This window comes from Mercenaria mercenaria, chromosome 4 (genome assembly GCF_021730395.1).
Source record: "Mercenaria mercenaria strain notata chromosome 4, MADL_Memer_1, whole genome shotgun sequence".
In the NCBI taxonomy this organism is placed as follows: Eukaryota; Metazoa; Mollusca; class Bivalvia; order Venerida; family Veneridae; genus Mercenaria; species Mercenaria mercenaria.
The window spans coordinates 46957123-46970029 of record NC_069364.1 but is presented as its reverse complement, the minus strand read 5'-3'; the positions used below and the strand labels follow the sequence as shown (position 1 = coordinate 46970029).

At 31.9% G+C, this 12907-nt stretch overlaps 1 protein-coding gene across 1 annotated transcript; it reads right to left on the bottom strand.

The window, feature by feature from the left end:
• Positions 1-243: 243 nt before the first annotated feature.
• On the bottom strand, positions 244-11158 carry LOC123553366 (WSC domain-containing protein 2-like). The gene is made up of 3 exons (XM_045343099.2): positions 10640-11158; positions 8736-9002; positions 244-1195 (listed from the first exon to the last, which is right to left on the bottom strand). The coding sequence occupies exons 1-3, from the start codon at positions 11043-11045 to the stop codon at positions 834-836; spliced, it is 1035 nt and encodes a 344-aa protein (XP_045199034.1). The 5' UTR covers positions 11046-11158; the 3' UTR covers positions 244-833.
• Positions 11159-12907: the final 1749 nt, after the last annotated feature.

Genomic DNA, 12907 nt, shown 5'->3' with positions numbered 1-12907 from the left:
TTACAACAGTTAAATGCTTTTATTTTGCAATTTTATGCATTAGGTATCATTTTCATGTATCAGCGGCCATGTTGGCGGCCATCTTGAATTTGAGGACTTTGACTTTGCCCAGTGACTAGAAACTGGCATCAGGCAGTTCTGAAAACTACATATTCTGACGAACATTTTGGTATGCAGAAGTTGATGTGCACATTCAAAGACCACCTACTATCAGTTTTAAGCTACTTATTTGGCCATATTTGCAGCATGAATAACAAAATAAAACAAAAGAACACTTATTGTAAATTTTTGGTAATTTATAACACTCATTAAACGGCACATGCTGTGCTTCTGTAACATATTACGTCTATAAAGTATTTTCGCCTCAATGTTTTACAGCCAAGAATGACAATAACTTATAGTCTATTCATTAGTATTGGAACTTACATTAGGAATGTTGACACACGCATACAACCGAAAAAGACGACCAACAAGGCAAAACAGTTTATAAGCAGAGACATAAAATTAAATAATTGAATACAAAATACAACGTGCATGTAAACATTAATAAAATTTAAATTCTATTGACGTTTCCTATGTGGAACATTTTCATTATATTGAATACTGGAATTTATCATGTGTTATTTGCTCAACTAACGGTTCAATGTAAATGGGTCAACAACATTTTTTTCTATTTAAAGAAATTGTAAAATGTTTTGTTTGAATAACATTTTTCTCTCCGGTTTCAACACTTTTTTTTTGCAGCATATAAGGGAAGAAAAATAAAACAACCTTTGTAATTTGCGTAGAAATCGTTATGCTTAAATCTCTGAACAAATAAAAACTGCTCTATTTTAAATTTCTGGTAAAATATATTCTTCTAATATTTTCAATTTTACTATTTCATTCGTTGATAAAATAATTTTGTTTACAAATTTCCTCATTTTTACATCAAACATTTCAGATGCACTTATTTCTGAAAGCCAGTTCACATATGTTCTCTTTCGGTCTTCTATAAAATTGCTCTTGGTGCATAATAAGGTTTCAAGCGTTATACTTGCATTTACAAAACGTGCCAATGAATATACTTCTGTCATTCTGTAAGCCAACATTTTTTCATAAACCACGAGGTGCACAGGTCCATTAAATGTGTTGAGCCAGTAAATTGTCAGTTCTTTCCATATTTTTGACTGCAAAATTACGAATCTCTCCCAACCTGAAAAATAATGCGTCATGAGTGTTAATTGATATGTTTAATATGTTACTAATATGATATGCTATATTTTATTGTGATAGGTATGAGTCACAATTGATTTTTTTTCTTTATTCATGCTTATGAATTATTGAACATACTGTTTACATCTCAGTAGGAATGTATGTATGCTGCCTGATGTCATCTCTGTCTAGGATTTGAAAGGCAGTCTGCAATTTTCACTGTTTGCCTTGTTTTAGGTGCTTCCGAGGGATCTACTTTTCAGATTTTATTTTATATCAATATTGATATAAAAATGTAAATGCCGGTGGTCATTTACCTTTACTTTAGATAATTCTAACAGAACTATCCAAAAGCACTGCACTTTACAACAATAATTTAAAAGTACTAATTTCACCAATTAAATCACCTATTTTTAGAAAATACAACACAAAATATCTTTTGCTACTGAGCAAGTTAGGTTTCACTCAGTCCCAAATCGTCATTCTTATAGGTGCATGTGCTGTCCTCATCTTAATACTAACTCGACAATACGTTCTACTGTTAATAACAGAAATTTCAGTATAAATATTCATTCGAACATTTCTTGAAATTCCCCTTATGTTATCTATGTTCTTACATGAAATGCCCGTAATTGCAGTATGCTAGGCAAACGAAAAGACCTCTTAAAACCAGATTTCGGGAACACTGTTACAAAATTCGTAACTATAATAAATTTAGAAACTTCTTATAGAATAATTTCCGTAAAACTGGACATTCGGTTAAAGATGTTTCTGTTTAAGCTGTTGAACAATTAAAGTATGAGGTTAACAAGAGTTCTGGCTTCAAGGCAAAACTCAGACATGTCTCTGAACTTAAATGGACTAAATTTCTACAAACACCTTTTCCATTAGGTTTAAATGATAACATTTTTCAAAAGGGAAATATTTCAAAAGAGTCCGGAAAATGATATATTCTCTATTTATTCCCTAAAAAGACTCAATACTCGTTCTCATGGTGTCCGACGAAATGGGAAAATCAAACGTTAACTTCGCAAAAGAAAGAGTGTTGCCAATTGCAACATGATGCTAAAACGATCTGGTAGACATGCTATGCTATTGTGCCTGACCTCTTTACCTGTTTCTTCGTTGAGGCAAATTGATCAAGAAGCTGATAATATTTATATGCGTACACATAAATTTTACCACACTGCTTCATTGATACAAACTTATACATAACATTTTCTTAGACCTCATATTGATTCTGAATCCGATCATAAATGAAACTTTCTAAAATTATCTTTCAAGAATAAAGGTACCGAGTTTATTGATTTACCTAGTATTTTGAGAGACCAATCTGTAGTTAACTCTATTCTTAAATATTTCAAGAAATCAGAAACACCTTTTATCTGTTACAAATATAGTAAACCAGTTAGAAACGTTATATTTAATTACAATCAAATTGTCTCGGATTTAGACAGATAGTTGCAACTGTAAACAATTTAAATACTGTTACCAACCAGCTGGCCATGTCATAACTGGTAATTTTAGGATATTTTTATGATAAAAGTATCAGAGATATTTTTTTCAAAGGTCCAAAATACCAAATTAACTTTGAAAAATGTCTCTCTGAAATGACTCAGTCTATTAATGACTATTTTAAAAAGAAATGGTGTCGGATGGTGTCGGAAGGAAAATGCAGACCAGAACGCTCTCACTGAATGGAAAAAGAATATATTTAAAATCATTAAAACTCGAGTTAAATTTTATGAATCAAATCCTTCCTTATTACCTCCTAAACCCAAGTTTTCATTTCGAAGTTTAAAGAAAGCTTTATCAAAGGTACATACGAATTTTGTTTTCACTCCTGCAGAGAAAGCTTCTAATAATATTATTACTATATGACGCATTTACTACACAGAAGTATTACTAAATGAACTGAAACATACAAAAACTTACCAGTTATCACAACTATTGGATCCCTTAACTTCACAAAACTCCATATAAAGCTTGATTCATTGCAAATTCAACCTTATGCACTACAAAAAACATTTCTGTACTTTTAACTTCTTGTCTTACTACAATTAAAGACCACGTACAGAAGTATTGCTCCAAGGTTTATGAGAACTCGGGTGTTAATCTGGCTTGGTCCAACAAGAACTAAGATGTTATCAAAAAGCTAAAAAAAAAACACTTCAAATGATCGAATATAAGTACTTCTGATTTTTCTACTCTTTATACTAATTTACCACATAATCTTATTAAAGACAAAATTGTAGCTTTAATTGAGAAAACATTTGCAAGAGAAAATGTTAATTATCTACCTTGAAATGAAACTAGAGGATTCTTTTCTAACAGTGCATTTAAGAGATACATCCTATAAAGTTGTGATCAGGTTTGTGAAGCTCTAAAGTTTCTAGAAGATAATATATTTATCAAATTGGCAATAAAATTTACAGACAAGTACTTGGTATCCCTATGGGAACCAACTGCGCCCCCCTCATTGCTAATTTATTCTTATACTGTTATGAACGAGATTTCATGCTTAGTTTATCCACTGAGACACAACGCTGTTTGCAAGGTTATCGGCCCGATTGTCAATATCCTACTACATACATGTTCGGTGAATCCTGAAATATGTCTTTCATTACCATGATCTGGTTAATGGCGTTGTCATCATCAACAAAAACGCCAGCCTCGAACTAAACTGAACTGAAAAGAGCTTCCTTATTTTAAACAACGAAAGTTTTCTGCATTTTTCGAATCATAAAAATATTATCTTCATCATTTGACATTATTCTCTGATTTTACTAAAGAGTGACTAACATTTAAATAGTCTCGGGTAAACGGTTTCTTTATTTCTGATTTTTCTTTCTACCAATAAAGTTCGGTTTCTGATCTATCTTAAATTATTAAACATTATCATTACAGATAATAAAAAGAAACTTCTCTAAAATGTTATATTTTCTGCATTACCGAAATAGGTTGTGATCACGGTATTGACCACTACTTTAGGTAACTTCTATCATCTATGTAAGATCGGGAGTCATTGTCATTTTCATCACTGGACTGGTTTTAACGTGCACGAGGGATAATATTTCATCATAACAATATTCATATCGTACGCAATCAAAGAAATAATTTATATTTTAATATTTATAATAGATAATTGCTGGAAATTCCATAGTATGACAAGCAATGATGCAATTAAGATAACAAAAATGACATTATTGTATGACACATGTCCCTAACACCCGGCGTAGAACAATAATTAAAGTCAAAACATGGTCATACAGAAAAAAAAAACGGACATGACAATCCAGATAGCACGAACATTTTCACTTCTTCTTTATAATGTATACAAATTTCTATTTAAGCTAAATGAAATCTGTAAGAGCTGTTAAAAACATAATTTATGTAAAAGTTTGATATTTAAATGTCAAATAATGAGTCATAACTAAAGAAAATATGAACATGCATTAATGTTCTGACACTACATGCAATACCAAGGTATATTTATGGCGAATACTAATTCTAAATTCATTGAATCTCTAGAAGGAGCTTCTAACTGAAGTGTGTAATGTATTTGTAACATGTTGAAGTCCCAAACAGGAATAATCTTCTCGGTCCTAAAACACTAACATGACAGTTTCGAAAATATGAGCATGCTTACTATGAAATCGAGCAAAAATTGTCGGCACAGGATTTCGCGGTTTTGGCATAAAAGGCTATTTCGTGATTTAGTGGGGATATAATTTCGTGGAAAATGAGTTTTGGAAAGACATCCAGTGTATTTGTTATTTTTGTTCAAATTCCTCGCCGATATTCTGACAAAATGTGCACCTGTCCCGGCCTAACACTAATCCTACGAAATGTGCCAGTTAGTCAATTAATTCTTTGTTAAGAAGTTATTAAGCTGATTAATGTTAAGTAAGTTTCGATATATTCATACATGTTTCCATGAACGATACCTGGTCATAATTCTCCGACGTGCAAGGCCGTTATTTAACATGAAAGTTTTCTTAGACACGCTTTTTCCCTCGATGATTTCATGTCTAAGACAGTATTAAGTGTCTGAATATGACATCTTACAGCACGTTTGCAGTTAAAATACTGTTCTACGATATGAACTAGTATTTTATTGCTGAAAAGTTAAATAGTTGATATTGAAAAAACAGTGGTTTGGATACATTCACATGAAAACTAGTGGATTTGAATTTGTGGATCAGCCCAACCATGAAGTCCATGAAAATTGATCTCCAACGAAATATAAAGATTTCACAGTATTTTATTTCGATGACGTATGATGCCACATGTCATCATAATTGGAGAGAAACTGTAGGAGAAAATTAGTATACACTACTCTCATATATGTTTTGACATCTATAAATGAGAACTGGACATTATAGGCCATAAAGTAATGCATACACTTTATAATGATGTTGCACCTCCAATGTCTATATAAAACTGAAGGAAACTGTGTGCAGAATTGAAAAGGCTAGATTGAATTTCTGTGTTTCAAAGTTCAGTACAGGACTGTACTCAAGAAATTCTACTCGGACGTGATTGTCTCAAATATATGTACATGTATACTGTATGTTGAGTATGTGCATCATGGTTTATTTGTAGCTTGAATTCAGATTCAGAAGAAAGCCAATAACGCGAGAAGAAATAATCAGACATGAAGGTTCTGACGATAAATACATATCCAGTTCATGTTGATACTAAACCAAGTCTCATTACAGTTGCTAGTATATTTTCACGAGAAAATGAGCATACAATGTTACGATATAAATGTTTCAAATCCAGAAATGTCATATCCATTAGCATAGAACCAGATATAAAAGTCACGACAATATGCACATGCCCTTTGCATGTTGATGATGTGCTTTTTTACATGGAAGGAAACTGTTAGTTGAGAAGAGAACAAAAGAAATCGTATCGGACTGACTGGCAGGCGTTGGAAGGACAGTTCAAACAATATGTAATTTCAGCCTTTTTGAGATCAGTCAAATCTGTTCATGGTATATAATAGCCACCAAGTTTTTTTTATCATGCAGGTATGTAGCATGTGGTGGTATATTTTCCCGCGTTTTCCAACAATAAAATACCCTGTACCCCTTGATTATATAGAACCCGCAAATGGATGTATACAATAAATAACATATTGAGGTAATACCCAAGAACCTTGTTTTAAACAAAGATCTTGTAACTAAACAATTCTATATATATATATATATATATATATATATATATATATATATATATATATATATATATATATATATATATATATATATATATATATATATATATATATATATATATGTAAAAGTCTGTACCGGATCAAGTATATTATAATTTTAAAAATGATGATACTATGAAAAGAATACTAAACGACACAAAAATCATAAAATGTAAAAGACAACTTCCGAATTTAAAAAGTATTCTTGTTAAATCAGAATTTAATGAAAACAGAACTTCTCCATCAGTACAAAAATGCAATGACCCTATATGTAGTTTATGTATTTGTATTATTAAAGGGTCTTCTTTCAGTTTAAATAATAAAATATTTCATGTTAAAGAAAGTATGGACTGTACTGTTCAAAATGTATTGTATGTACTGGTTTGTAATGGATGTAATGAATTTTATATTGGTCAAACAGGAGATAAACTCAGAAATAGAAGGACAGTACATGACCAACAAATAAGAGACCCGTCAACAAGACAATTGCCTTTAAGTACTTATTTAGATATATGCTCAAAAACCGTCCCTAAATTTTCAATATTTTCTTTTTACAAATTTTCATAGTAATGGTGTTTTAGCTAGGTTGTCTGAAGAACGCTATTTCATTTATATTTTTATACCGAAACTTAACCAAAATTGATGACGTTACAATATTAACGTTGTGTACACATGTGTAAGCAAAAATGACGTTGCTTAGCAATTACACATTTATTGACGCCATATTGTATTATTTGCCCTGATGAGTATAAACGAAACCGGTAGGCAAATATAATGTTACTAATGTAATAATGTTTACCTTATCTTTATAATATACTTGATCCGGTACAGACTATATATATGTATTCGCACTGTTCTAAGTACTGAATAGTTGTCTGAAAGATAGAATAATTTCCTTTCATGTCATAATCTTTTTGATTATGTAAAAATTGCAGGCGTAAATCCAAATCTATTCTTTAATGATTGTGACTACTTTTGGTTTTGCTTAAATATTTTAGATTTTTTTTTTGCCATCTTATTAAAGAGATATCTAATGTACTAATTATTATTAAAAAAAATAATAAAAAAAATATTCTATAACGTAATCACCTGCTATTATTTAGTACACATACAACTCCTGCCATTTTTATTTTCTCTCAAGACGCCATATTTATGACGTCATAACGTTTTCTTGTAGAACGGTGAATAATATACTAATGAGTTAGTGAGTTAGTGATAGAAGTGAGGAGGGCGGAGATGAATAACAAGACAAACACACAGATAAATGAAAGAAATTGATATATTAACGCTTTAATTTTACAAGAATAAGAGTATTACCAAAACATTAGAAAAAGACAAAAACATCTAAGCTAGTATTGGACAAGGAATGTTTGAATTTCCGTTGTGATGTCTACTAACTGAGCTACTAACTTGCTAAACAAACAAAGTATCATAGAAAAGGCTTTACTACAAAATAAGTAAAAACATCACTGTGATAAACTTATTGCAAGAGGTCTAAACCATCTGTCCTGCAGCTGGTATTTGTAAGGGAAAGTCATATTTTGAATTTTATTCAGTTGCAATGAGTTTTATCTGAGATACGATTTTGCTAAGAATCGGAAACAAGAGGTCTAGAAACGACCCTGACGATGAGCTTCAAAGAACTCCCAGTGAGTTCGATCCAGATTGTTAAATGTATGTTCACGTATATCACAGCAATTAGTGTAACTTTGTCGTGATAAATTTAGAAAATGCAAATGTTTCCAAATATTGCATCATTGTCTTGCAGAATACTTGAGTTTTCGTCTAGATAGTATGTTGAGAAAAAAAAATTCAGGATGTAGTATGCCAGACAAATTGAACGTTCCGTTTTCAAACACATGTAGGAAAAACTAAATATGTCTGTAGGTACATTTCTCAGGATGCTATCTTATAAATAAGTTTACACAATGAGACTAATGCCGCATAACCTATAAAATCATTAGTTTGTTGAAATGACATCAAGACCGTGCAAGACTGTAACCACGTTCATACTGAACGTGCATGATTTTTATAAGTCGACTTTAATCAGCTATTTTGTGCTGAAATAATTTTTTAAGAGTTTTCATATTTTATCAACGACATTTTTTGTATATGACTATTTAGAAGTAAAAATAACATGTTAAGTAATGGTCTTGCATATTGATAGCTCGATAGATGGAATGATGGATGGACGGATAGCTGGATGGATGGATGGATGGACGGACGCACGGACGGATAGACAGACAGACAGACAGATAACGTTTCCCTGCGCTTCATTACAGGTACATATAGTATACGTGTTTGTCATATTAGTACTTACGTGCACCGAAATAATCTCCTTCAAATTGTGTTTGTGTTTTTGTTTCAAACCGTTTAGAAAACGTTCGCCTGCGCTTGTATTCGGCCAGCAAAGCATTATACGGGTTCCGTAGGATATAAATAGCCTTTTTGTAGTTGAGTCGATGTGTGTTAACCCTCGAACAGTCTTTGCTCTGTGGTATGTCGTTAGTCCTGTGTGTCTTAATGATAAATGCATAACCCCTGGATGGACAAAGTACCTTTCTGTTACTAACAGAGGCTTCAAAACCTGAAATATAAATGCCTATTTTGGCGCCATCTATTTGATCCATAAATATATCATACATTCCAACATTGTGCCAAACATGTGGAAATAAACATTCACTCAAACGGGTGTGATTGTTGAGATTTATTCTACTAAAGCTTGATTTGATAATTTAATGTATGTAAGTAAGGACTGCTATTGTTTAGTTCGGGTGTAATTTACATTGCCATTATCAAGCTTATGTTAACCCAATGGGAATGTGTAATACAGTATTGGTGTGTTGGTGTGTATATAAAGCAGCATCAAACCTAATCTTATTTAGTTACTGGACTTGCTCTGGAATGTGCAGTCTCGTCTTGTATATTGTGATTCTGCTTAGTCTGTATACATTTTTTATCTACATAATAATTTCCAAGACTTTTCCGCCTTATTTTCACGAAAACGCACAATATGTCAATACAGCATCTTCCTAATATTTTGGCAACATATTGATAATGTCATTACTATATAGCACATCATTCATGAAGACATTATGAAGTTTGAAAATGTCTGAAAATCAATCATAGGTGAATGCATTAAAATGCTAATATCTGTATTTTAAAGACTTTATTTGATTTTTTAATATAAATTGGTAAGGACATATAAATAAATGTTTTATGAAATATTTTATCATATTGAATGTCACTGCTGATTTGTTAGACTAGAGTATATATGTATATGTAGAACCAGTTAGAATATGTAGAATAATTCGGATGTATATATAAAGCAGCATCGAAACTGATCTGATTAAGTAAGTAAACTTGTTATATGGTGGTCATGGTAAGTTCATATAATTATATTTATCAAATTATTTTATATATGTATTTTTCCTTATATATACATTATTCAAATATAATGTTACACAATCCAGAAACGCGACGTGTAATGTTCTAAGGATTCAAATAAGTAATTATGAACAGATTATATATAAAGATATAAAGCTTTCTCCTGTAAACATACTTAAAGATGGTCTGTAACATGTTCGCATAATCTTAAAAGAATTTTCTGTTTTCGCATATTACTTTAGGAATGCATATAGTTAAGGGTCAAAAACTCTTCAAAAGGTTTTTGTTCCCTAAGAAAATCAAATTTCATAAATCTTCTTTTCCGATGAACTGTCTAAATATATTTCTGCTTATCTTAAAATGAAACTTTTTTTAATCAGTATCATTCCTACATATGTTTATCAAATTTATACTTATGCTTGGAAATCTGTCTGAAAGGGCCATCAAGGGCAAAACAATCACCAGCTTTAAAAATATATCTACTGGAAGTCTGATATATATTTAGTGCCTGATAAGGATGAGTTTCGAACACATCCATTAGAAAATATTATTGACCATTTTTACCATATCGGCCAAGCGAGCTTGACGTTATCAACTGATTCATCAGCAATATTTCGATTGGCCATTAACATTTAAGCAGTCACCTCTACTGAATACCTGCTTGAGAATTTTAGATTCAGAATCTGACGACTAATTACCTAACGAAGACCTCCTCCTGTGCAATCAGAACCTCAATTATGTACTTGACCATTTAACATTTAAGCATGTTCAACATGAGTACATAACAAAATATTATCAAATTACTACATACTTGATCTATGAGGAATGAAATATTACCTGTGACGGCCTCCAAAATCCCCCTTGTCATATTATTCCCTGAACCAGGAAAACTAGCAAGAGCAATCAGTGAAATTGTGCTATTGATAAGCTTTTTCAGAATGATACCACATGTCAAATTTTTCAAAACTTTATTCAAAACTGGCATATCAAATTCTATACGGTCGTTTAGATAGCCATCTGTTTTACATATAGATATCAGTCCATTTAATTGTGCTTCAGTTATTTGCAGCTTTAAATACTTCCGAAGAAGTGATTTGCAAGTATCGTTTATTTCAAAACTTATACTTGTATTTTGACGTATATGACTGATATGAAAAAACAAAACATTGTTATTCACAAGCACCAGTACAAGCGAACACAGAATTGTTAAACTGCACAGAACAAAACGAACCTTACTTTCCATATTAAATGCTACAAATGAAGCGATTCTTTACACGTTATATTTCGCAAACACATGTGGTTGTTACCAAAGTTTATTCGTATTTGTGATTTATTCAACACATATATAAAGGGAGTTAAAAGAGTTTGTTCCAGTTAAGAAAACATTTGTATAATTTTATCGAGATGTAAAAGACAACAGGAAGACAACAAATAACTGAACGCTACCAATGATTTTGTATTTTGGTTCGTTGTTATTAAAGTTGAGATGAATGTACGGCATTCAACGAAAACAATGCAACATTTTCTTTTTTGAAATGGCATTTTTCTTTGGCCAATTCCATACTTTAAAACAAATATATGTTGCTATATAATTAAAATCTAAAAGTTTTATATTTGGTTTTTCATCATATTAGTTGAAATTGTATTGCACAATATATAATTCAACGTTAATGTGTCTTCGCTCGGCGGGTAGCAACAACCAACTCTTTCCAAACGAAAATACAAGAAAAACGTCGCGTTTAGAAAAAAAAATGGCGGTGTCACGGGGCGACAACACACTAATTGCCGGGGTCGATTAACTGAATGCTGGGGGACGCGGAGCAAACTCACGCTACATTCATCAGCTAGAAAATATAAAAATGGAATGTATGAAAAAACTCCAGCAATTCTATTATTGCAAGTGACAAAAAACGCCATATATTTTTATGCTGGGACGTCCTCTCCACGTAATCAAGAGGCTATAATGTCATTGAATATACTTTGGAAATCTTTTAATCACTCTTTTGAAGAAACACAAGCAAAGGTCCTTTACAGACAAACGCTTCTGATATATATATAGGACTATATAGGAATCTCTCAGAGCATGTGTAGGGAGAAATGTGTCGGTACATGTATTTTCGGCTAACAAAGCTATAATCTATTTGAAGAGACTTCTGGTTCTTTATTGCAATCGATGTAGAGCAACATTGTGTCCAGCATGTATGTCACTTTGTCTATAATTGTGTCCTTTTCTGAAGAACTGCTCAATATGTTCTGTTTGTGTTGTTTAGTCAACCAGTAATATGATATTATCAGTGTAATATCTAAACAAGACAAATATGTGGAGAATTATGACTGTCATTTACTCTTTGAATGATGTCTTCTCCAAGGCAATATCATTCTGTGATATAAAACTGTCATGTCGATTTGTCGAAGTTAGAACTTGTCGATAAAGTGTTTTATTATGTCCGGCTAGCAAAGTCTGGCCTTTATTGCCTAGATATGACATTGAAGACATGCACCTGATAACACAGCAACAACAGAGGACATTTGGAAAGACAAGATACGTTTTGTCAAAATGTTAAAACCCCTTAAAAGCCTTTATTTTCCGTAAAAACGTAAAAATCAAGTCTCAAATAAGGGAGTCCAAATTTTGGTCCACCTCCTGCGTAGGTGTGTTACGGTGATGCTGTTTTCAGCCATATTTTTAAAGATTAAAAATAACGCCCTCATTGAAACCGTGCATGTGCAAAGCTTTTAGTTTAAACACCGCGCATGCGCTGATATAAACAAAGTGCGAGCACTATGGCGGCGGCCATCTGAGTCTTTTTACACAATTAAATGTTATAAAAGACATATTGAAAAGTAAATACAATATTTATCCAATTATACTTGAAAGGGTAAATACATACTGTGTTTTTTACTTGCTTTAAGTTTGTTTTATCAACTTCGGATAATATAATGTAAGGTCGTGAAAACCCGGAAATACAGATGAGATAACAGATCAGCAGGTATTTTTAGCTGTAAAGCTATGGCCGTCTGTTGATTTTTATCACGATTGATCAAGTCGGTAAACGCTTTGAAATAAGATAACGCGCTAACACGAGCTGACACGAGATTATCTCC